General features: G+C 38.5%; 1 protein-coding gene across 1 annotated transcript in view; it reads right to left on the reverse strand.

Annotated features, from left to right (window-relative positions):
* Nucleotides 1–4,080: 4,080 nt before the first annotated feature.
* Nucleotides 4,081–27,650, reverse strand: part of NXPH2 (neurexophilin 2) — a 110,265-nt gene continuing 86,695 nt past the window's right edge. The window contains exon 2 of the mRNA XM_025430815.3: nucleotides 4,081–6,590. Coding sequence (XP_025286600.1) covers nucleotides 5,847–6,590 — 744 coding nt within the window. The 3' untranslated portion in view covers nucleotides 4,081–5,846. The remainder of the gene's footprint in view (nucleotides 6,591–27,650) is intronic.

Consider the following 27,650-nt stretch of genomic DNA (forward strand, 5'->3'; position numbering starts at 1 on the left):
ATTTTATGCAATGTTTGTATTTGTTAGGTCAGGCTGAGGTGCAGCAACAAATTCATCTGAATAATTCAGTGACTTCAAGAGGGATATATTGATTTGTTTATTTGTTTGTTTGTTTCTTTCTTCCTTTAAAGATTTTATTTATTTGAGAGAGAGAGAGCACAAGAAAGGGAGGTGGGGGGAGAGAGAGAGAGGAGAGAGAGAGAGAGAAAAGGATATTTCTTGCTGAGGGAGCCCAATGGGGGGCTTGATCTCAGGACTCTGGGATCAGGACCTGAGCTGAAGGCAGACACTCAACTGACTGAGTCATCCAGGCACCCCTATATTGGTTTCTTTCTTACATAGCAGTCCAGGGTAAGCTTTTGTTAGCTGGGTGGCTCCCCTCCATGGTTGGAAAGGCACTAAGACTGGCAGTTGCTTTTCCTCCTTCACGGTATTGTATCTCAGGACACTCAGGTCAAGTCTCTGAGACAGCCAAAGGGAAGGGAGCACAGAGATGCTGGAGTGCACTTTTATTTGAGTCTACTCCTGGAATGAACACCTGCTTTCCTCTCATATTCCATTAACTGTAGCTCCCTGCAAGAGAGGCAGGGACATGCAATCTAGTTGGCCAGGCACATACTTGACCTTCTATTGCAGTAGGAGGAGGAAGGTCCATTTTGGCAGGCAGCTGACAGTCTCTAGTACAAATGCGGGGAACATCCGTGATTGGGAAAAATAAAAAGAATGAATGGCTTTACCCAGCAGGAAGAACAATAACAACCATGCTGTTAAACCTCATCAGGCCTCCATTTCTTTATCTAAGAAACAAGACTTACTCTATGTGAGTTTTAAATTGTTTCTAGCTTTTATGTTTGTAGGTCCTGGAAGCTAGCATTCAATGGGTATTGTGTTCAGCTGGAGCAATGTGTTCATGTTGGAAATGGTGCACAATAATTCTTACGTTATATGGGTAGAGTGGGTCTTGATTAACCCTTGTATTGCACTGGAATTTTTTTTTTTTAATCAAGTGACAAATATTGGTCAAGTAACCACTCCATACCAGACACTTTGAGCCAGGTGCTGTGCACAACAATTGACTCATTCTTATTGAGAATAGATTATATACTATTTAGGAAAGAGCTGAGCTAGACAAAGAAGAGGAAGGATTATAAATGAAATAGAAGAGGTTACATGCCCAGGATTCCAGACCTCACAGTTGGGGGAGGAGATGAAGACAAATATGAAATGACTCTTTATCTTCTATAAGATTTTTGTGAAGAAAAATATCTCTTATAAGAGTTTGTTTCCCTATGATTTGTCTCTAACTATTGGACATATTACATTTTCATTCATTGACTGCTTACTTCAGCAGCACATATACATTTCCATTCATTGAAAGTTTTGATTAATTAAGCTGGGGTTAACTAGTTTTACTGCAAGTAAAAATGCATGATTCCATTCTCTATTTTATAGACCAATTAATTTAAGTTTCTTTATAAGATAAAATTGGACTTTCAGGCAATTAAAGTATTCCATACAATTTACCTAGTTCTATGAAAATATTTTTTCAGGTGTTATAATCTCTGGAAAATTCTGCCAAATGTGGTGTTTTACTGCTGTTAATTCTTAGCCAGTCATACCTCTAATATATCCCAGGGCTCTCATCTTTGTATATAATTGCTCTGTCCTGACTTTCTTTTTCTTTTCTTTTTTTTTCTGACTTTATTTTTCTATAGTGGTTAGTTTTTAAAAATATTATGTTCATAAGGAAATTATAACCCTGAAGGTTTTGGAGAGAGAGCTTTGCCAGTCCTGTTCATGTTCAGTTTGCTTTTTGGATCATGACTTGTTATACACTTACTGCACTTATTTTTGTTTTGTCTTGAATCTCTGTTTCCATTTACTTTTCTTATGTAACACAAAACCTGGGATTAGGAGTCAGGATACGTGCATTTCAATTGGATTTGCCACTTACTCCTGGGCATATTATGTTCTTTATTGTGATGGTGCTTCAGTCTACTTGTCTGTCAAATGAGGGAGTTGAACCAGAAGATAGGTAGGTTGCACTCTCTTTGAAACATTACTCTTTTTTTTTTAAGATTTTATTTATTTATTCATGAGACACACACACACACACACACACACACACACAGAGAGAGAGAGAGAGAGAGAGAGGCAGAGACACAGGCAGAGGGAGAAGTGGGTTCCATGCCCAAAACATTACTCTTCTATATCTTAATATTAGGTTGATCACTTTATATTTGGTTATCAATCTATTACTTCAAGTTTTGTTGTTAAAACGATCCTTTATATTTTTTTGGAAGGTATTTTCAGAAGCTTATTTGAACCAGCATAACCTGGGATGCTTATTAAGATGTAGATTCCTATAGTCAATGATGCTGTAACAGCATTGCATGGTGACAGATGGTAGCTACACTTATGGTGAGCACAACATAATGTAGAGTGAAGTTGAATCACTATGTTGTACATCTGAAACTAATGTAACATTGTGTGTCAACTCTACTTAAATAAAAAAAAGTAATAAAGGTTTTAAAAAAAAGATGTAGATATCCTATAAAAAAGTGTATAATCCCTAGAGCACAGTCACTAAACCAGACTTTCTATGGAAATACTCCTTAGTCGTTAAATGTGTGTACAAGTCACATGGGGATCTTGTTATAAAGGAAAACTCCTAATTTGGTATGTCTGGGGCTAGGAACCGAGATTCTGTGTTTCTAATAAGTTTAGAGGTAACACTGCTGATATGCCCACACACTCTGAATAGCGGGGCTCTGGAAGCCGGGACTGCAGCTCCAACAGCAGGACCATGTCTTGAATGAAGACAGAATTAACCAGATTGTGGAGTGTTTAAAATGTAGCAATCATGCCTAAAATGTAGCATGTAGCATCTGAGTCATATAAAATAAGGAAGAAAGGTGTTGCAGAATAAAGATTAAGACTGTAATGCAATATGTATCAGTACTCTTATGGGTGGCCATATCAGAGAACTACACTCTTTGTTGCTGTTATTCTAATCATGAGAATGCATTGAAATTCCAAGTACCAAGCAGTAAGAAGAAAATTGTTCCCTTTTTACTGATTGCTGCTTTGCTGCATGCTGTCCACAGGCTCTTCCTCTCATTTCTTTTCTACAGATCTTAGAGACTCTGTGGCTGGTGTGATCACATTGTTCTTAGTCATGGAAATATATGGTCTCTTTCCTGATTCAGTGTGATGAGTAAAAAGATTGTTTCTGCTGAGGGTGAAAAGGTCTTCAAACTAGTTTGCTTTCTAGTAAGCAGCAAGCCTGGAGAGATGCCTGACAACTCCCTGAGGATTAAATTTCTGCTGAATTTTTTTTAACTTAAAGAATTTTTTATTGAAGTATAATTGATATACAACATTATAGTAGTTTCAGGTGTACAATCATTAAATTTTCATTTATAAAAGGGTCTATAACTTTTTAAGAATTTGTAATTGAGTGTAAAGTTAGCTTACATGAATGTCCTTTCCCTCAACTGCAATATTCAAAGGCAAAAATGGTTTTGTAGAAATGTATGCATTTGCATGTTTAAATGGAATCTGATTGATATTGTGCCAAGTACCATTACTGACAATTATGTAGTCTTTGAGATGAAATTATGACTTAAAAATGTATGTGGCATATGTTCTACTCCAATTAAAAAATATGCCTAGAGAAACTTTCTTTCTTTTTTTTTTAAATTCCACAAACCCTGCTAAAATCTAAGAATTGTGTAAACCGATCTCCATTTTTACTCTTTGCATGGATATGTTTATATCACTCAACATTTAAACATCAGAGAGTTTTTAACATATATTTCATGTTGTAATAATAATAATTAATATCAACCATAATGGAAGCTTACACTTGTAGTGTTCTTACCAGGTGCCATGCTATGTGCCAAATACTATATATGAATTATTCTTTTACTCTACGTTAAAATCTTCATAGCCAAGGTGCTTTGTTTAATATGTACATAAGGAAAAACTTGATGCCCACTTGGTGTTACACACACACACAAATCCTTGTGAGAACGAAACCAAGAAGAGTCTTAAAAAAAAAAAAAAGCCATCCTGAAGTCATGTGACAGATTTAGCAAATTCTTTTTATTTACATAGAAATGTGTACACATACTTTCTCTGTACACAGAAAATTCTAAGTATATATACATATATGGTTCCCACATATTTTACAATAAATAGTATTTTAATCTTGTTTCTAGATGAAAATAAAAAGATGCCTCAAAATATGTCACACCAACCACAAAATTACAAAAGCATCCGAGGAACTCAGAGCAAAAATTTCAAGCCTGTACTACCACACACTAATTCTAGTACAATTTTTACAAAAGACAAAATCAAACACTGTACAGAGATCACCAGTAAAAGGAAAGGAATGGAGATGCAAAATAGAGAAAGAGCTGTTGGTTTTTTAAACAATGTAGTAAGAACATTTTTGTTGGTTGGACTTGTCTTCTTTTAATTTAAGGTTTTACTCCCACTGATATTTTACAGATAAGGGGGCAAAAGTGAACACCTGTTGTAAAAACAGTAACTATTCCATAAGTCTGACAAGTTCTAGGAACCTTATTACTGGCCAGCCAGACCCTCTCTCTGTGCTGACTCAGAGATCATGCAGCTCTACGATGCAGGATGACTGTCCACAGGCCCTCAGAGAAGATGGCAAGGACTCGGACTGTGAAGCCACATTAATTTGGAAGTGATTTCAAAAACCTGGTGATGAGTCAGGTATCTTGGTTGTTAGCATTTAATAATAACCAGTCATGTTTAAATATGCTCTTTATTTCCACGGAGAATTTGATCCCTCATTCAAATAATTAAATGCACGCAAAGAGGACTTCATCTGGGAGGCTAGAAATGATGAATCCATAATCCTGAAATTTTGTCAGTCCACTTCCAATTTTGTCCCCTATTCTTGCCTAGGGAACAATCACTTTCTCTCAATTTTGGAGTTCTAGGCGTGTATATAAAATCACACTATCGAATAGAATGGGGTTATAGGTTATAGGGTGATACAGATTTTAGAGTATTTTTGACAATGTCACACCAATGAATTTGGCAAAAGAATCTAAAAACATCATGATCTTCATTATTGTGGGACTGACTTAAAATACATCCAGATTAACTTTCCCAATGTACCAATATGACTACTCGGATGAGAATCCTAAAGATACTGATCAACACAGGGCTAAGTTAAATCACATCCCACCCTAGCTCAGACAATAATGTTTTTAGTTCCACTGTGGCACTGTAACTGCACACATGAGTTTTGAAACAAATTTTACCCCTTCATCTCTCATATCAGTAACAGCACAGATGTGGAGGTAGGGGGGGGAAGACAGCAATAAAAAAAGAATCTAATGTCAGAAATGTGATTCATCTATCAAATACAATCTTTTCAGTTACTTTACTGAATCTGCTATTTTTAAGGTAACCTTCCAAAACATATTTCAAAGGCAGGCTCATTTCAAGAGCAATGTTTATCACATGCATAATTCGTTTTTTTCTCGTTACATGTTGCTATCACGGATGCTTCTTTTAGAGAAACAACAATATTTCTAGGACTTAGCCATCCTATGTGAAAGTGATGGCTTCATACACAGTTTGACTTTTTAGATTAAGGTATGACCAAAACAAACACATTTCACATTTAAAGATGTTTCTTCTTTTTTTTTTTTTTTCCTTTTTAATTTGAAAACCTAATGGGGAACTAAGGTTCACTGCCAGAAACAGAAGGGATCCTTTACCATGAAGAGCTGAGCTTGGTTCTTGGCCATTCTAATTAAATATATATTCAACCTTCATTTATATCACTGTGGACAGATTCAGCCAGAAGATAAGTATGGAGTCTCACTATGGTAATTGTAGTCAGGACAGACTTTCTGCACAAGTTTATAATCAACACTGTAAAAGGCAATGTAAATGCAAATGACCTTGAAGGGTTTGGAGCACAACCAAGACACATGGCTCTGAGTCTGCTCCTGGTAGCAGATCTTGGATGGGTCAAAATTGCACAGGGCAGTCTTCTTCGCCCGATCTGTTTTCTCGTACTCAATGCGACAATTGAAAGATTTCGATTCCTTGGTCTCCAAGGTAGACTGTGGGGAAACTTCAAATTCCACCACTTTGGAGGGGGGTACCAAACTCACTGAAACATTGCCTAGGCCTGTGGAATTATGTCGGAAATAAACACTGAAGGTTCCATTTCCATGATCAACAATTTTCCCTGTGATGAGGAGGTTGAGTTTAACAGTTTTAATGTTGGAATGGAAGTCACCCCATCCAAACATCTTCTTGAATTTTCCCGTCTTTACTATCGGCCTCCGTTTAGTTCTTGCCAATGGCTCCTGAACCTCCGTGACATTGGCCAGCCAATCCCAAAAGTTTTCCATGCTGTCCCCATAAGCCAGGTGTCCAGACTTTGGGACTGGAGACTGTTTAACAAACAGGCGCAGAGGATTGATGATCCTTGAGTGCACCACATTTCCGACCAAAGTCCCCGGGCCATCTTTGTCTTCCCAGTCCAGCCCCTCTGTGGCATGCACCACCTTCTTACTGTCACAGAATAGCTGTTCGAAAAGAAGAAAGAGAAATACACCTCAGGTTAGGCTTTGAGCACACATACTAAAGCCAAAGCACAGGGGAAGTGCTTGCAGTATTATTTCGATTCTTGATAAATAGCATTTCGACGACACACCTGGGCTCAGCAGTGTAACAGGATGAGCATCTATTCGAGCAATGTGAAGTTGTGAGTACAAAATTCAAATTAGGAAGAAAGTATTTCATTTTAATGGGCTGATGTGGTTTTAGTCCTTGCTTCCTAATCTTTATGATATTATCTTTCCAGATTGGAGGAAGCAATATATTTTGGTATCTCCTTTGATAAAAACATTCAATTTGTGAGGTCTTCTCTTTCAGATGAAGACAACTCTGGAATGCTGAAGGTTTCTACCAAGAAGCTAGAAACCGTCTGAATATAAAATATTGATTAATCTCTTAAGTGTAATATTGGAAATATTAAGAGTATTATTATACTCAAAGGCTTAGGTCAAATAATGTCATAGCTTTTGATATAACTCCATCTCAAACTCTGTAACAAAAAAGGAGTGTGAATAGTAATAGAAAGTTCTACAAAAGCTTCAGTTGAAAAAACACAATTTCAAATTTTGTGGTGTTTACAGCAACAGAAACAAACTGAAAATGTGTATTTTGAACTAATAACAGACTATAGATTATCCAAAAAATTTTATTACAACTGAATTATATACCATGAAAGAATTGCTAAGAAAGAATGCAAATGTTTTATGGATTTCACAAAATGCGGTTCAGATCACACTCACTGAAACACAGTACTACATCTGCATCTGATTTTTCTTTTTATTCTTTTTGTAGTGTCAGACTCCCCTTAATTTCTAAAAATCATTTAGTTAAGTCAACATTGATTTTGAGGAACAGAATCATAATATATGAAACTGTTGCCTGGAGTGAATATTTATGGATGAGTTATAAAGTCCGGAAAATAGAGGTTTCTAGTGGAAACACAGATAGCCTCTTATCTCTAATGGCACAAACCACTCTGGTAATGATTCTCCAGAAAACTGTCAGCATGATGAAAAGGATGAGAGAGAAGTGAAGCTGTATTTATGAACTGTTTCCCCAACCCTTTCAAACTTGGCAAAGCACCTGGTAAAACTAGTCTCAGTATTATTACAAAAACTATTGCTTTCAATCCAATTCTGAGGAAAAAAAAAGAAGACACAGCTTGGATCATAAATATTGCACTCGACCATATGGTAGAGTTTAATAACATGAGGTTATCTTCTATATATTCATAAAAGTTTAGAAGTTTAAGTTCTAATAGAGCTTCGTGAAAAGTATTTTCACCTACACCTCATCCCCAAGATCACTTTAGAGTTGGAAACTAAGGACTTCAATGGATGTGTGGGTTTTTTCTTTCTGTGTATGTTGGGCAGGGGGTTCATAATATATATTTGCCTTTGATTAATTTCCTGAAGGCTTTTCTTCCTCATGTCTAGTATTTTAAAAAATTCTCTTCCCTTAAATTACTGAGGTTTGGCAGAAGGACAAAGTGACACGAAGCACATTCTTACTGTTTTGAGAACCTAAATCCGTGCCACCTTCTTAGGGGCTTAGATATCCTGAGTTGGTATTTCTTTCCTCTTCCTCCGTTGGTGTGAAAGGTGAATATATTCCCCAAGAAAAGATGAATTCTTACTCTAGATTCCTGGCTCAAGATAGTCTGAGTATTTTTGACACTGCAACTAGCTTTCTGATTTTGAACACTCTTAATTATGATGTGCACAAATCTCACTTAAATCCATTGGTACTAGCCCATGGAGTTCAGTGCTGGTTTCCGTTATGACTTGAGTTTCCTGAGAACTGACTGATGCAGCCTGGTCCAACTGACACCGCCAGCCTCTTGCCTAGCGAGATGACCAAGGACACATGGGCAGATAAGAACCCCTTGCTGATCAAGGTCCAATTTCTCTTTTTTTGTGGTTGTGATTCTTGTTGTCCAGGGTCTACTATCTATTTTTCAGCCATTTCCAGTATTGCAAGAGATGTGCCTTTCGTGGTCCATGCTGACAGACACACCTTCTACTTGCTGAGAAGCTCGTCCGCAAGAACTTTACCTCCTGATCGCTACTCCCCTACTTGGTACAACTTACAAACTTCTTTCCTCACTCTTGCCTTCCTTCCTCTCTCTGATAGGGTAAATCCCTTCTGATATTTTGCCCTTCTAAATTGTTTTAAAAAAATCTCAGTTCTTACCCTTATACATCATGCTGCCGATCAATGCTTTTTTAGAACTAAGACCCATTTTCCATTCAGAAATATTTTTTTGCTCAGAAGTATGAGAACATTCTTTGTTCCCAGCAGCAACATGATCTTTCTTCTTCCCCCCTTAAAAATGTCTGCTTTACATTATACATTTTCCTGAATTTTTTCCACCTGGATCATTTTTCCTCATTTAGTGCCTGACCTGATTTTCTCCTTACTTTTCCATTATTGAAAACCTATAAACAGTGAACCCATCATTCAATGACAAGTAAGTTTGCAAGTTAACTGATATTGGCCTTTTACTCATCATAGACCCATTATGAGAGATGTCAAGGAATCCTCTTATCTCTAGGACTTCTGTGCTGGTTCTGAGATTACTCAATGATAATAACAAAAATGGGAATAATACTACTAACTGATCATTTACTGAGTGTTAAAAGATTTTCTTTGTAGTCATTTCTGTCATGAACAATTTGATCCAAACATATGTGACTAACCCTAAGAAATGAGACTATTAAAACAAAACAAAAAAAACCCTAAATTTATGAAGCAGATAACTTAGATGTAACTATTTGCTTTTAGAAAGGCTCTTCCACTCTTCAGAAAAGATTTTCCACATGAGAATTTAAAATATAATTTGATTTCTAAAAAATATATTCTAATACAATACAGGTTCAAACTGTTCAAGGAGTTTTTGATTGTAAAGTAGGTTCATATAAAAAATAAAAATATTTAACTAATAGCACAGATCTATAATTGCCTTCTGTTCTCAGGAAAATACTAACAATATTTTAGATAATAGACATTTTTAGATAAAAAGTAGATATATATATATATTTTAATTTTTTTGCTTTGCCCTAGATCATGTATTTTTAACTTGCTTTGACAACAATATTAAACTAGTTAAGAAAAGCTGTGTATAACTTCATTTGTTTATTACTTTATTTTTTTTTAAGATTTTATTTATTTATTTGAGAGAGACAGGCTATGAGTGGGGGGAGGGGCAGAGGAACAAGCCAACTCCCTGCTAAGCAAGAAACCCTGGTATGGGGCTCAATCCCAGGACCCTGTGATCCTGACTTGAATCCAAGTCAGGCACTTAACTGACTGAGCCACCCAGGTGTCCCTGTTTATTACTGTAAAATAAATACATGACCATTATCACAAATACTGATTTCCAAATCTAAACGCAAATCTCAAAAGGTTATCAGATAATGAAGTATGGGCAGAAGAGTGTAATTAAATGTATTGCTAATTGTCCTAGAAAGCTGACAATTGTGCTTCCTTTCCCAACTCACTCTCTCTTTGGTATAACTTGTTTGGCCTTCTCCCTGGAATACTTTCTTCTTCTTCTTCTTTTTTTTTTTTTTTAAGATTTTATTTATTTATTTGAGAGAGAGAGAAAGCAAGCACAAGCAGGGGGAGTGGCAGGAATAGGGAGGGGGAGAAGCAGGCTCCCTGCTTAGTAGGGAACCCAATGTGGGGCTTGATGTGGGGTTCCATCCCAGGACCCTGGGATCATGACCTGAGCTGAAGGCAGATGCTTAACCCACTGAGGCACCCAGGTGCCCTTCCTGAATACTTTCTTATGAACGCATCACTGCTGAGAGGGTACCCTCTCCTAGGCCAGGTCTACAGAGATGGTTGTGCAATCTAAGTCCCTAAGCCTCATGCTTAACCTCAAAGATCTAATCAGGGATGCCTAGGGGTTGCATGATCTATAGCCCTGCCCCACACTCATTTATATACTCCCAGTATGGAAGCAGCATGGTGGAAAAAGCCAAGGGATCCGGTGCCGGATGACCTTCTACCTCTCACTTGAGTGTTCAATGTGAAACCATTTTCTCATCTATATCTTCTTTGCTGACTGATTGCAAGGACCAAATAAAAGAATGGATGGAAATTACTGAGCCCAATCTCTGGCAAAAGGCATTCAATGACTGATGGCTCTTACATGGTCCAATGGATAGTACCATGTTTCCTATTCAAGAACTGTCTTCAAAGGTTGTATGAACTCTCAGGCCTCCAGGAAACTGATTAATGGTTAATCAAGCAACTTGTTCAATGCCATAAGATAAATTAATGACTGAGTAGAGAACACCCTTCTCAACCCCAGAACATCAATCAATCATTTCCTCATATTTCCAGTCTCACTGGCATCTGAGTCATAGCCAGATCACAGGCACAGGTGAGCTCTCTTTGCCAACAAAATGTGTTTGTGGCTCTTTGATTCTGACCTACCAGATGAGTCAGCAAAAAGACCTGAAAGTACAAAATGTCTGGCAGGCGCCCTCGTTCCTGAACAGACAATTTCCATGACACAACATGCTGAGAGACTGTAGGTGGTTCTGAACCTGTTGGCAAACCACTCTGTCCAAGACAACGTTGTTAGATGTTATCTACAAAACACATGGCTGTATCCCCCTGGTTACTTTTGTACTTGCTGGAGCTCTCTATTGGTTTCTGCTGTCTTTTGTCCCATCGTATTACAATAATAATGCAAAAACATTTCACCGCAAGCACAAAATGGAGTTTAAAAACGGCAGAAAAAAGAGGAATTGCTGTGCTTTATCTGTTTGAACATCCCCTGATTTCCACACATTTATCAAAGTTTAAGTAATTTATGTCTTGGCAGGGTGTATCAATTTCACAAAGCACACACATTAGCAAGATACAATGATATCATATTAGCTTTTTCTGCATCTTACGGAGGAGCTCAAAAAGATTAATAAAAGCTCAAACCTTCATCAATTAAATGAAGCAGGTGGAAGGAAGGGAGTAGAGGAAGAAGACTGTATTTCATTCCAGTTCTTTGTTTTTAGAGGGAAAAAAGCTGACAGGTTCAAATCATTCATCATAACAAGCTGGAGTTGAATTTCGCTGATAATTAAATGCATTTTTTTCCCAAGAGGCAAAGAAGCTGCAATGAATTTTATAGTAGCAGATGTGAGAACTGTCACGAATTATGGAAATAATTTATAAACGAAAAAGCATCTTCCTCTGCAAATACTATATCAGAAGATCCTTTTAAAAACTACATCTGTCATATATTTTTCAATAAACATTTTATTTTAGAGTAATTTTAGTTACAGAAAAATTGTGCAATAGAGAGAGTTACTATACACCCTACTCCCCATTTCCTATACTGTTAACATCTTAGAGCACAGTTGTCACAACTAATGAGCCAATACTGACACACGATTATGAACTGAAGTCCATACTTTACTCAGGTTTCCTTTGTTTTTCCTTAATGTTTTTTTTAATCTACCAGAGGATCCCATCTAAAATCCCACACTGTGATCACCATGAATCCTTAGGCTTGTCTTGGCTGTGACAGTTTCTCAGTCTTTCCTTTTTTTGTTTTTGTTTTTATTTTTAAGACTTATTTATTTGATAGAGAAAGAAAGCAGGAGTGGGAGATGGTGGAGGGAGGGAAAGACTCTCAGGCAAACTCCAGGCTGAGCACATAGCCTGACACAGGGCTCGATCCCATGACCCTGAGATCAGGACCTGAACTGAAATCAAGAGTCTGATGCTTAACTGAGCCACCTGGGAGTCCCAGTCTTTCCTAGTTTCTGATGACATCGAATGTTTTGAAGAGTACTGGTTGGGCATTTCATAGAACGTCCTTCAATTTGAGTTTGTCTGATTTTTGTCTCATGATTATAGTGGGGTTACAGGTCTGGGAAGGAAGACCGCGGTGGTGCGTGCCATTTTCATCACTTCATCTCAAGCGCACGTTAGCAACACACTTCAAAACTGTTGAGGTTACTCTTTGTATTCTGGCGCAGGGAGAGAAGATCCTCTTTTTAAAGGTTTCCTTTCGGAAGTTTCACAAGGCTAGTTCATTTTTGTTATCATAAACTTAATTTAACTTACATTTAATTCGGCTGCACTTGGTTTAGGATTTTTTTTTTTAAGTCGGGAATTCTCAAGCCTTTCAATTTATAGCTATTGCATTACTGAGTTATCCAAAATAACTGCTGAGTTGTTTAGGAAGTCATACATTACTCATAAAGTACTTCAGCAATACTGTACACTATAAATTTGTCTGTTCTCATTATTATTTTTTTATTTAACATCAATTTTTAAAAAATTGGGTCAATTTCCATCACCGGCAGCTCATCAGAAGAGCTTTCTATCAATATCTTACATAGAATTAGACGCGGACTATATTAGAGTCAAATGTCCCTTTTCTCAATTTTGGAGTCAGTCCACCATACTTGATTCTACATACCCACTGAGTCAGTATCAACTTGTGGATGGGGTTTTCTTTGCACCTGTTTAGCAAGGGGGAAGGGAGAGCTAATGAAAGAAAGGCCATTCTATAGTCATAGTACTCTGGGTGCTACAGGATCATGAATGCTACTTGCTCTCCCCTGGGCTCGGGGGACAGTGAGACCTTTTCCATAATTATGGGATAAGCCTTTTCTAGATGTCCATCATTGTGACAGCTTTGCTTTTTCTCTGAAGCTGCATGCTGTAGGGTTGGGGAGCGAAGAAGAGGGGAGTTTTCTTCATACACAGTGAATAACAGAAAGGAATTGACGGGCATTTACAGCTTTGAACTTCTGGGGTTCAAATTCCATTCAATATATGCCATGTCATTATCAGTCCAGGGAGCTCTATCTTATAGCAATTTTAACAGACAGAGTTTTTATTTGAAGAAATGCCAATGGAGGAGATACCTCGACCAGCCTTGCTGTCCCAGCCCAGTGTTTAACAATTATAACTGACACGTTTATTGAGCACCCACTGACTCTTCACTTTCGTGACAACAGTGGAGTACGAAAGGCTTGAATTTCTTAAGTAATTGAAGCTCAGCACTTTAAGCTCACTGCCTCTATATATAGTTCCCCTGACTTAGCAAGACCAGACTGGATGGCATTAACACACTTTGTTTAAGAAAGTAGGAAGCCTGAAACAGCTTGGAAATATTTCCCCCCAAATTATTTTGCTTTTGCAGGAGTAAATTTATTGCTTCACTGACTTTTGCCTATACCTGCAATCAGATGAATGCGACTGTACTCCCACATTGCACTTGCAAATGGCTGGACTGGGAGAAAAAATGGGGAGTCCCAAACAAGTGCATGCATTGTAGAAAAGAATCTGTTGGCACAGTCTCCAGGGGCTGAATTTACCCAAATAGAAAAACTTGCAAGAGCGATGGAATGAATGAAAGAAGGCAAAATGAACTCAATCAGAATAGGTTAAAAACCGCAGCACAGAAGAATGAGACATGGAAATAGCAGTGCTTTGATTTGCTGGAAGGAGTTGGGGTCAGAACACTGGGATGGTAATCTGGCACTGCCACTGTGGTCCCATCATCCTGGGAGTCATAACCATTTTCTCAATGGTAAAACGGGGGAGGGGGGGCAGGGGGAGGAAAAGGTTAGAGCTCACTTGAGAGAGAAAAAGGAGGTCACGAGGTAGAAAGTGACTCAGAGTGAGGCAGCTCTGTGGGAGGGACACTTGTAATGAGGTGAGTTCTGTAGGCCAGAGGATTGAGGTGACACAGAACATCTTTACTCACTGACTCAACACCTATTTATTGAATGCCTTCCAGGTTTAGCATTTTTGCTCCAGGGATTGGGAGCACATTTCTCATGGGGCAGATAGAATTCTTGCCTTTGTGGGATTTGTAGGAGAGAAAGGAAAAGAAGCATTAATCACACATAAATATCTCACTTATTTGTAGTTGTCATACATTTATATCTGTATCTACATCTGTACCGATATCTATATCTGCACACATCAGCACAACAGGATGTAGAGAGCGCTAGTCCTAAAGAGGGGGAGCAACAGTGCAGGATGTGAATAGAACGGAGTAATTAATACCTTTATTCTAATGAGAGAAATGAAATCCAAGATTCATTAGTTGACGGTTGATAATGAATGAATCAGTGACAAGGAAAGGAATCGATCTTGGTATTTATACTCCTTTTTTCCTGTTCCAAATTGTGTATCGATTTGTTTATAATTACTAATGAGAGCGTGATAACATTATAAGACAATAGTTATATTTCTTCTCGTGAAAGGTTAATTTTTTTCTTTTTTCTCCCCGCAGAACTTTACCGAAGTATAATTGACAAACAAAATTGTAATATATTTAGAGTGCCCCACGTGATAATTTGATACATGTTTACGGTGTAAAAGGATCCCCAGCATCCAGTTAATTAACACATCCATCACATCACAGTTACCTTTTTTGGGGGGAAGGCGGGTGAGAACCCTTAAGAAAGGGTTCCTGGCAAATTTCAATTATACAACACGGTACTATCAATTACAGTCATCAAGCTGTACATTAGACCCAGAGAACTTATTCATCTTATAACTGAAAGTCCACAACTGCTTCTATTAACCATAAGTGGACTCTGACGTTGGTCAGGGCTGAATTCCTGATCAGGAGGTCTGGTGCTCGTAGGTGGCAACCCTAGCAGGCCTGGTCTTTCACCCTTAAGACCTGCGAAGGTTTATAGTACAGTTGACCCTGGAACAACATGGGTTAGAACTCTGCGGGTCCATTTATATGCAGATATTTTTCCATAAAGAGCATACAGTACTGTAAATGAATATCCTCTTCCTTATGATTTCCTTAATAATATTTTCTTTTCTCTAGCTTGCTTTATTGTAAGAATACAGTATATAACACTTATAATGTGCAAAATATGCGTTAATAAACTATTTATGTTATGGTAAGTCTTCCAGTCAATAGGTTATTAGTAGTTCAGTTTGAGAGGAGTTAAAAGTTATATGTGGATTTTTGACTGCCTGGGGGTCAGCACCCCCCGTATTATTCAAGGGTCAACTGTATATATTGTTGGGTTCTGGGAGAGCCAGACCTTTGCCATGATTATGTTACAACCCTTTTCTATCATACTATATGATTAATATGATACATATTAATGCTGATTGATAATGAACTAAATATGCTCTAGATAAACAACAATATTTTGAAATAATGTAGGTTTGTCTTTATGTTTCTATGTGTGTGGAAAGATGCTAGTAGACAACAAATTTGACTGATATCTATGGTTTTCACAAGAACTAGTGAATGTTTTAAATAAAAGGTAAAATAAAACAAACTAATTTTTTTCTTAACCATAGCAATGAAAAGACATCTATACCTCAAGAGGATGTTTTCAGTTTTATGTGTTTAAATTGAATATAAAATATGTACAGCTTATTCTGCTTTACCATGAAACAACATAATGTATGTAACACACATTGTACAGATTGAATAGATCACCTACCATTAACAAGGAAGGCCACACCCTTAACTGTTTTTTACTACTGCATTAAAAATATGTAGTCCTCTGTCCATTAAAAAAAAATATATATATATGACTTTCCAGTACCAGACAGAATGAACTGAATGCTCCAGACGTGTGGATTTGTACCAAGCTGGGAGGGCTGGCTTCTTAATAATAGGAGTGGCATGTGCTACAAGAGATAAAGTGATACTGATCTGGACAGATTTTTTTTTTAATTTAAAATTTATTTTTATTTTTTAAAGATTTTATTTATTTATTCATGAGTGACACAGAAAGAGAGGCAGAGACACAGGCAGAGGGAGAAGCAGGCTCCTCTCAAGGAGCCCGATGTAGGACTTGATCCCGAGACTCCAGGATCATGCCCTGAGTCAAAGGCAGATGCTCAACCGCTGAGCCACCCAGGCGTCCCAGACAGATCTTTTTTAAAGGCAGCTAGTTTGCCCCCCTTGGATATGCTGGAAGCATTCATTAATGTTTGTTGAGAGTGACCATCACTGCTAAGTGCCAGTTTGGAAGAATAACTGGTGTGTTTAATAGATCTGTTTGTAAGTTGCTCATGATGGAATCCATGTAGCTAGCCAGTAATTATTTTGCTGGGGGTATGAGTTTAAGCCAAGAACCCCCAAAGTGACCACTGTTATGTGATCTAGAGGTGGCCTGCAGATCCCATTAGAGCTGAAGAATTACAGAGCCAATACTGAAGGAGGTCTAAAGCCTCATTTTTGTTGCCTATATATATAGCTTATATAATTGGATTGCTTAACAATTCTGTCCTGTAGCCTGTAGTTAAAACTAAAATGACAACCTACTCGACAGAAAAAAAAAAAAAAAAATCCCTGTCATGATCAAACTCAGCATCCCATTAAATTTTTTGCTTGTAAAGGAATCTTGGAAAGCATTTTCTGAGTAGACATTTTACAGATTATCATTGTTGCCGACAAAACAGGATGGACAACACACAATGCTATATTGATGATTAGTAGTACGGCTCGCCCTAAAGTCATATTTCTGGGGCTCCATTACTGAACTGTCACAGCAGATTAGAAGAAGAACGACATAAAGGGAATGAAGGATGGTAAAATCAAACACATATCAATATATTAATTGTGCCTATTAATATTTTGTGGCATAATGTGGCATTGTTTCAAAATTCATTTTGCAAGTTGAAAAACAAATGATCGCTTAGCAGAAAAAAGCTACACAGTGGACATCCTTCCTTTCTGCTGAGAGTAGCAAATTCATTTTACCTTCCAGATATCTTTTAATAGCTACCCTTTACATTTTTCTAAATTGATACAGGAACTAACAGGAAACATAAATGTGAAGACAGAAATCTTAGCAGTAAGAGCCAAAAAGCTAGATTGCAATGCTTGGCAGTAGTTTTATTGCTAAGGTTAAATATGGCAATTCCTATTTTATCCTGATGACAGTAATCTGGAAAAGCAATGACACAACCTATGCAAAAAAAAAAAAAAAAAAAATCACACACAGACACTCTGATACACAGAAATATCATAAGTATAAATACACGTGTGCATGCACATACCATAATTTCTGTAAACATTTAGGGGAAATGGTGTGGAAGAAAATTTGGATTTCATTTTGTATTAGCAAGCTGAATAATAGGGGCTCTTAAGCATAAACAGGCTAGAAACAAATGTTGAGGATGCCTTGTGGTAGGGGACTGCTAAGTGTTATGAGATGACCATGTTTCCAGAATGAAACGGGGTCAGATTGCAGTCTCATTTACTGCACGTTTTGCAAAGTCAAGCAAGGTAAGGTTTTTTGTTTTGTTTTTGTTTTCTTTTAATAATCGAAGAGAATAAAAAATAGTCCTTTTGTAGTTAGAGACTGTAAGTGGTAAGTGGTACGGTCTCTTTTCACCCTTGTGTCCTTATAAACCCCACCCAAGATTTTAATGAGAGAGAAGAGCTTCACGTGATAGGAACAAATAAATACTTGTCATATAATGCCTGGGAGGAACAACACGCATCTGTGTCTTGACCTCTAAAAGTTGGCATTTGAAAAGGGAAGTTTCAACAGAGGGAAGAACAGTTGAATGAGTGGAAATGCCAGTTATTGTTATTTCTATGTCAGTTTAGGCAGAGTTTCAACATGGGGTGGGGGTTGCAGACAGAGACAGGAGATAGTGGTTAGGAGGAGGGCACATTTTCCATCAAATCCATTTGGCATTTTAATCTTCAGGTACCATTAGCCTGGCAATTAGCGTATACTGCCTGTGATGGTTAGTTTTTTAAAGGTCTTATTTATTGTTATTTTTTAAAAAGTAATCTCTATACCCAATGTGGGGCTCAAACTTAATGACCTCAAGAGTAAAAGTCACATACTCTACCAATTGAGATAGCCAGGTGCCCCGTGATGATTAGTTTTAAGTGTCAACTCAGCGAGGTGATGGTGCTCAGTTATTCCAACACTATTCTAGGTGTTGCTGTGAAGGTATATTGTAGATGTGGTTAACATTCATAATCAGTTGACTCTCCCTTTTTCAGTTCAGAACGTCAGTGTTTATTGGTTACCTTCTTTCGACAGACATGACATTTATTCATTTAAAATAAATCTTCAAGTGGTTTTAGATACATAGTATGATATTTCACTTAAATGCAAACATTCACAGTCTATTGGGGATTTTTACATGAGCCTACATAAATGTAGGCTATTTATATGACAATTTCCATATGATAAAAGTCCTATTCAATAAAAAACATAAATGCATATATTTGTGCAAGTGAAACTGATAATACTGTTCAAATTATTTTTTTGCAATAATTATTCCTAACATTTATACTGAGAATTACAGTCTTCATAAATAACTTCATTTGATTCTTACATCTATTTTGTGAGGTGTGTAGGGCAAGAAATAGCCTTAGAGACTTTAAGAGGGCTTGTCCAAGGTCTAAGTGTTGAAAGGCAACAATAAATCTGGAAATCAGGTCTTTTTTATCAATTCACTGATTTTTTTCCACACTGATATTCTAATGGATTTGACACCAAAAAGCAACTTGATTAATAGAATACAAATAATAGGATGTAATATAACATAACATATTTACCTTACAAATAAAAAATTTCTTTTCAAAAAAAAAAAATTTCTTTTCATTACAAAATGAAGTTTATTCTAGAAAATGAAACTAAGAAAACCAAAGAAAATTAAAGTCAGATAACTATGAATATTTTAATGTGCATTTATATTTTCTCTCTGTTTAATATAAATAATACATCTTTTGTATGTTATTTTTAGTTATTTTTAAGAAAATATGTTGTATTCAGGGGCATCTGGGTGGCTCAGCAGTTAAGTGTCTGCCTTTGGCTCCAGGCGTGATCCCGGCTCGAGGATCGAATCCTGCATTGAGCTCCTTGCAGGAAGCCTGCTTCTCCCTCTGCCTATGTCTCTGCCTCTCTCTCTCTGTGTCTCTCATGAATAAATAAATAAAATCTTAAAAAAAAAAGAAAATATATTTAGTTGCATAACAGTTTAAATGCTTTAGAAGAAAAAAAATCTTACTAAGAATGAAATCTAAATTCAAATCCAGGTCAATTTTCTCTAGACTCCTCCCTAAATCTTTGACACTTTGCTGTTCCATCATTTGTCATCCAAGTCCTTATCAGAATCATTTGGATCATTTGGGGCAAGAGCAAACACGCTGTCCTCTGGGCTGGCTTCACCCTTGAAGACCAAGGAGGTCTTGGGGGCTCTGGTCTCTGATCCATGACTCTGCCCTCTTGAGTCATTCTTCATCTTGTCCTTTCCCTGTACTGTACCTTTCAGTCCAAGCCGGTGACATTTCTGATGGTATAAATTTCTTAAAACCTCATCAGTCTCCTGTGTCATTCACTGGGGTCTAAGCCATTAACAAGAGTGCCTGCCACATATCTTTTTTGGATAATTATATCTCTATTCCTGGTTTCTACTGAGATAGTTGATTGGATCCATGAGTTTTACACTCAACTGTCTTTAGCAAAAGTTGTCCAGCCACACCTTTGGTGTTTTCTCCACAGCAGATCAGTTTGACTCTTGGTAAAGGAGATTACTTTTCTTGTTGTGGGTGGGCATTATCCAATCAGAGATGAAATGTCTTAAAGACAAAGTTCTGTTTGACTGAGGAAAAAGCAATTCTGCCTCAAAACTGAAGCATTAACTCTTGCCTGAAAGTTTCTGGGGCCTGTCCTATGGATGTTGGACTTGCCAGCCCCCACAATTGCAAGAAGCCATCCTTTGAAATATGGCTTTTTAGGTTTCCTTTTTTTTTTTTTTTTTTTTTATTTATTTATGATAGTCACAGAGAGAGAGAGAGAGAGAGAGGCAGAAACATAGGCAAAGGGAGAAGCAGGCTCCAGGCACCGGGAGCCCAACGTGGGATTCGATCCTGGGTCTCCAGGATCGCGCCCTGGGCCAAAGGCAGGCGCCAAACTGCTGCGCCACCCAGGGATCCCAACTTTTTAGGTTTCCACTTATCTACCCATCTATCCATCCATCTATCTTTTTTTTATCATCTGTCTATCCTATTGATTCTGTATCTCTGGAGAACTCCAATAGTGCCTTTTAATTTTAATAATTATGTTCATGTGTGAGTATCTTATTTTGATGACTCATTTATGCCTCCCATTTTCTTATATTCTCCATAGGACCTAATAAGGGAGATGCTTGATTGTGATTTCATCACAGGTTCAGATTTAGGGTCAAATGTCTCCATGTTCTTCCAAGAGTAAACTGTGGAAGTTCAAATTGCTTCACTTGTCATGTTGTTTTATTATTATCATTATTATTTATTTTTCACTGGACTCTTCTTCTTGTAAACTCCTTGAAGGCAGCTACTATATCTTGTTCGCCTTCATGTCTCCCGTGCTTATCACCGTGTTTGATTCACAGTAAGTGCCCAATAAAAACTGTGTACATAAATCTGACTGGCAGTGTGTAACATCCTGAACCTTTCACAACTTTTTATTTCCTAGACTTTACTCTTAGGCCACTTTGGAAAATGTTCTAGATCCTAAATAAAATGGAGTCAATAAAGTAGTCAAGTAGAAAAAAATAGTGGAGATGCAGAAAGAGGAGTCGCATGTTTGTAGAACGGACCTAAATAAGCAGTAATGACAATCCAATAGAGGGATAATGAAAACTAAATAGAAAAAAATTCCAAGATAATATCTGAAAGAGTTGGAAGTAATTATTGAAAAACTTAATTTACAGAGTGTTATAAAGAAAGGCTAAATTCCATTACTCTCAAGGGGTATTCATTCCCGTGACTTCCTCTTCCATCTGGAATCTGAGATTAACTCGCTGGTCTTTACTGTTAGCCCCAACTTTACCTGGAGTTCAAGATCTATGGATCTAGCTTTCTAGCAGATGAGTTCACTTTAATGGAAGACAGAAGAAAGACAGGCAGGGACAAGGGCCTCTGTCCTAAGAGGAAAAGTATCCTTAAAAAGAAAAAGACCACATCCTGTTATTTTAGGCTTTACTCAGCACCCCAGAGTTAAGTCTTCCTATTGGGACTTCAGACTTGTACGTGACAGAATGGGAGGGAATGGCCTTGGGCGTCCTAACCCAGGCCTGGGGCCAGCTCAACAGCCAGTGGGATTTTTAAACAGCTTGATCTGGTGGCCTGTGCTGGCCAGCGTGCCCTCGGGCAGTGGCGGCCACTCCCTCTAGATCCTCAAGGCTAGGAAACACTACCCTGCAAGGAGCCCTCTGCCCTTTCCCACGTGAACATTCCCTGATAGGTAGGACCTGATTGGGGAACAGGTGCATGGAGGATTAATCAGATTAAAACAGCCCACACCACAGAGCCCATAAAAACTCCTGGATTTAAACCCCAAATTGGCAACACTCTCAGGTCCCCTCCCTCTTCGGGAGCTTTGCACTCTGAATAAACTTTGTTTCATTCAATAAACCTCGCTTTGCTACCCATCACCCTTCGTCTGGTCTACCTCTTCATTCTTCCAAGAGGCGTGACCAAAAACTGCAGGCCCTGAAGGAAAAGAGATCCTGCAACAATTTGAACCATGGAAAGCACATAACACTGGTTTCCCATTTTGTAAAACATGACCTGATTTCTCTCTGACAGTGTAAGTAGCAGTTAAATATGAAGATAGAAAGTTTTTTTGTTTTTTAGGGGTGGGGGGCTGGAGAGCTCTTCGTTACAACTCAAATGATAGCAACATTGCTTCATGTAGTCTCTGCTGGGCTGAGGTAGTGTGCCCATGGCCCCATGGGTTTTTGTGACGTCCTGGCCACTGGCACAGCTACGTTTACACCTAGGGAGCTGTCTTTCAGTCATCTGATACCAGCTAAGATCTGTCATGGCTTCTTCCTCAGTGTCTGTAATCATTTGCAAATAAGATCAAGTCAAAGTCTTTTCTGTCTTTCTGCAAACTCTTGAGTAGCCTTCCCTCCGTTCTCTGTTCTCTGCCCCCCTTCTTCCAACACGTGGTTCAGAAGTCCTGGGAAAGGTCGAACAGGACTGTCCTGGGATTAGGAACTGGTTCAGGCCCACAGGCAGTGGCCTTGGCTCTTGCAAACATTTCCTGTCAAGCCACACCCATCAGGCATCTGGCCCAGTGCATTTTCTAAGATCTACTGTGATCTGATCATGAGACTTTAAAAAGCTCCCTGTTACCTAGAGCGGTGTTTTCACAATTACAAAGCAATAGAATCTTTTTTCCCCCCTCAATGTAAGCTTTCGTAGAATTTTAGTATATACAAGAGACATCAATGCCATTTATTAATGCACAATTTTATGTGAGTTCAAATGTGTAACAATTACTATAAGCTTCATGAATGAGAGCAGTAAGGATCTTAAAACAAATATACAACTTGAAATCAGAGGTAGTAGATGCTTGTTGCAGTTATATCAGCTTCAAAATAGTTCATAGCAACATCCCCATCATGGAGTGTCTTTGATAATCTAGTGGACTTGGTCATTCCCTACCCATTGGTGGGCCCACCATTATACTCCTATAACAGCACCTGAGTTGGTGTCCCTTCACTAGGCTGAATTATTTTAAGGTACATTTTCTTATTCTTGCAGTTTCAAAGCCCAGCATTTATTTTATGTCCAAATAAAGTACACATGTTTAGTAAGTATACGATTATACACTGCTGAAAAAGTGTAACCCTTCCCATAAAGTGCCAACATAATTTCAATATTAAATGACATGGTTAAATTCGCCCAGGAGATTTTACATATTGTAAAATCATTCCTGGGCTGTATCCAAATAACCATTTAACATTTTTAAATTATTGGGGATCAAAATCAAAAAGTATAACTGTCTGTGGTTTTGTAGGAAACCTGGAGAGAAAAGCCATACTTGAAATAGGAACAAAATGATATGCTACAATTTCTGATGGGATCCTGGCCACTCTGTGCCTTGGAGAGTCAAGCATAATTCCAACCTTTGGGATTCAGAAGGCAAGGATTGTTGGACTTAGTTTAGGAGTACGGTCAGATTTAGGAAGGGATCTGAAAAAGGGATGTTGTGGCTTACTCTTTTTAAACAGGGAAAGGGAGACTACATGAAGAATGTCCTCCAGTGACAAGGGAAGAATTAGTGCAGCATCTACTGACTTGCTAAGGAGAGAGGATACTTTTCTAGGAGTGCTCATGTCAAAGTAAAGGACCAGGGAAAAAGATATTTAGATATGTTACAGTGTTGTCGAGAGATCTGATTTTTTCAGACTAAAAGTGCTCTGGACCTGAACCACATAGATAATATTCCATTTCTCACTGTACTGCTCTTGGCTTTTGTAGACATCTTTAGCAATTGACTAAGTAAGCCAGAATATTTAATAACCAGTGGACACCTTCCCAATGTGTTATTGGGAAGGAGGAACAATCAGTGATTCGCTAGGTCTTTATGTACACATAAGTATTAAGACCTAATCAACCTCTTAATTAAACTCGGTTCACGTTGGTGCTTATTGAGTAACTATAACGTAAAGACCGCTTGGTGAACATTCCCCCATTAAGAACGTGCAGTGAAATGGATGGGTAGCTAGAAGTGGTGGCAGAGGGAGGAAATGGTTAGAAAGCAAATATCCAGAGACTGAGAAACCTGAAATGTACACTTATCCTCAACAGTGCCCATCCCTTCTGTGATAACTGGATCATTTACACTTATTTCCTTTCTGATTCCCTTCTTGCGAGCATATTCATTCTCCTTTTGCCACCTTATCTTTCCTACCTAATATGTCTCCCTCCACCAGTAATTCAACCTGGATCCTTGTGTTATGCTTGAAGCCCTCCCCCATTTTCACTATCTCACATCTAATTCATCCATAATTCTTGTATTCTGTTCCCAAATCTATTCTATTTTATTTTTAGAGAGAGTGCATGCTCGCATGTGGTGCGGGGAGGGGCAGAGGCCAGAGAGAGAGAGAGAGAGAGAAAGAGAATCTCAAGGAGACATCCTGCTAAGCATGGAGTCTGACTTGAGGCTCAATTTCAAGACCCTGAGATTATGACCTGAGCCAAAATCAAGAGTCGACACTTAACTGACGGAGCTACCCAAGTGCCCCCCACAATCTATTTTAAATCTGTCTCCCTCTCTTCACCTCTACTGTCTCCTACATCAACAAGCTGGTCTCTCTCCTGGACACCTTCAGGAGAATCCCTTGTGTCTAATCTTGACCATTTACTCACTCTCTACATAGTGACCTTTGTCCTGCGTCCAACCTTGACTTTTTACTTACTCTCTGTATGGTGACCGTTACATGACCAAGAGATGTCCCTTCACTGCTCAAACTCCTCAGCATGTTCCACTGCATTAAGAATAAAATTCAGCCTCCCCAAATGGTGAGGTAGGTCCTCTGGCTATGGCTCCTTCTGCCTTCCCAAAGTGCACCCTACTTTCTCCTGGGCAGACACCTTCTGTGACCGACCTTCTGTCTATTCCTCTTGAAAACCAACAGAGAACTTGGCTCATGGTTCTTATCTTAAGGCACATTAATATGCTGCCTCATTTTGCCTTCTCTCGCGAGACTGCAAATTTACTTTGTGTCCCTATAACATCCATTCCACACACATTTTGGGAGCACCGTGCATTGCAGGCCCTGGGTTGGGCAACAAGATGCAGTGGTGAGGGATCCCTGGGTGGCGCAGCAGTTTGGCGCCTGCCTTTGGCCCAGGGCGCGATCCTGGAGACCCGGAATCGAATCCCACGTCAGGCTCCCGGTGCATGGAGCCTGCTTCTCCCTCTGCCTGTGTCTCTGCCTCTCTCTCTCTCTCTCTCTCTGTGACTATCATAAATAAATAAAATTAAAAAAAAAAAAAAAGATGCAGTGGTGAGTAGACAGTCACGGATCCCACTATCTGGAATGTGATGTCTAGTGGGTAAGATGAACAGGAAATGACATTTACAAAACAGATGCAAACTCTGGGGGACTGCAGAGAAGAAAACCAACAGAAGATGCATCAGAGAATGGGGTAGGTCACTTTACAGGGAGTGGCCTTTAAGCTCACGTGGCCAGAATTATAGGGACAGTACAGAAGGAGTGCTGTGGGCAGAGGGGCAGTTCGTGAAAGGCCTCATGACCAGCTAAAACTTGGTGAATTCTAGGAATTATATGAAGGCAGTTTAGTGGCAGGAGAAAGGGCACAAGGTGGTTTTGAAGGAGCGGGCAAGGGTCAGGTCATCTGGGAACAAGTCAAGCATCTTACTTGGAAGTGTTTAATATTTGTTGGGTTTTCATGAGTTGACTAAACACCAACTGCAAAATTCTATAGGTTAAGAGATTGAGGCCCTTAAAATTAAGAAAATCTGGAACTCAGGTCTCCTCATTCCCTGTTGAGAGCCTGGTCTAGTATCAGTATAGACTGTAAAATATACATGAAGACCCAGAAGTAGTGTGGAGATGTGATGACTCAGCATCTGCAGATGACAATGCCAGCTTCTATCATGCAAAGACTGAATGCGATTGACATGCATTAATCCACATTTTTTTTTTATCAGAATGTGTGACAGCTACTGATAGTTTTCCTGAATCTATCCTCATTCTAAAAGCAAATACTACTCTTTGCCTGGATGCTCTCTCTTCCCCCAACTGCTTTTGACTTTTTTGCCTGTGTTTTCTCTACCAGGGAAACTTTCCCTCACTGTTAGGACCAAGTTATAACTCCCTAATATATGCACTCTTAGAACCTTAGCAGGCAGGTACCAAGTCAAAACATTTAGAGGCTCTGAAATTACAGGGTGAGGGAAAGGAGCCTGGTTGAGTCTAAACTTCCAGCCATCCCTTCCAAGGCCCCATGCCTGTGAGTAAAGCCATCCTGAACGCTTCAGAGCAGTTCAAGTGCCATGGAGTACCTCCAAGTGATCCCAGTAAATGCCACTCAAAGCAAGAGAATCAATCAGCTAAGCCCTGTTCAAATCTTGGATCTGCAATATCATGAGATATAATAAAATGGCTGTTGCCTTAAGATTTCAAAATTCTGAGGATAGTTTTTAATGTAGTCAATAATTGAATCATGGAGGGTGTGTAAGAGTCTGTGAGGTTAGATTGGAGCAGAAGCCACAAGGTGCAAGTACTAGAAAGATAATCTAAACTTTGTCCTGTAGATAAGGTTGTCTGCGTGTGGAGTGACCTGCAGCATTAGCCTAATGATTCAGTCCCTAATCAGTCTGATTTATGGATCCCACACAAAACCCAAAGGCCTTCCTAAATTCTGCCTCCAGGATTTTACAGTCCTTGTTGAGATGGTTCTTGAAAAGTCCAGACTCAACCCCAGTCTCCCATGAACAGGACCACTTGAGTCCATACTGCTGGGATGACTTCCACAAAACATCTTTGTACCACCAAGGAACCCATGCTAGCTCCTCACCAGCCAGTGCAGAGCTTTGGCCAATATATATTTCAGTGATATTCAAGAAATGTGTGATGTTTCTTGCTAAGTAACCATCTCTTCTGTTTTCTTTTGCTTAAGAATTCTTAGCTATCTTGGGTCTTAATCAGGCACCTTTTTGTCCTGAAGAGGATTCTTAAAGGTTAATTCTGAATGGATACATAAATAGAAGAAAATGATGAAGTATGTACTATTAAGCCAGGCCAACAGAAAGTAGGTGAAATTCAGGATTATTGGTTTTTATTTGTTTAGTATACTCACAAGAGACATCATTTTTATACAGGGCTTATTTGATCTTCAACGTTATCTCATTTCTCATCTTGATAAGACCTAATTCTAAAAAGTGAGTGCTTCAGAATATTTGGAGATTTGCAATATTTATAAAGGAATCACATCAATAGCAGACAATAGCAGAGGAGAAAACAATTAGAAGAGGTCTGATTTCTTAAGTCAATTGTCAGAATCTCAAGAAAGCTTTTTTCAAAGAAGTTAGTTTCCTCCCCTCCTTATGCAGTGCATGTAAGTTGTATTTCCATTTCACACATATTCTTTTTAAAAGTCATTTCAAGCAAGGAATTAATGATTAATAACATTTAACAACCTGCTTGTCTCTTTTCCACAGTATCTCCTTTTTACTGTCTTTGCTTGATTTGCTTTCATGGTTTGCCCTGTGAAGGTACTTATGCTTCTCATG

This window comes from Canis lupus, chromosome 19, assembly GCF_003254725.2.
Source record: "Canis lupus dingo isolate Sandy chromosome 19, ASM325472v2, whole genome shotgun sequence".
Lineage (NCBI taxonomy): Eukaryota > Metazoa > Chordata > Mammalia > Carnivora > Canidae > Canis > Canis lupus.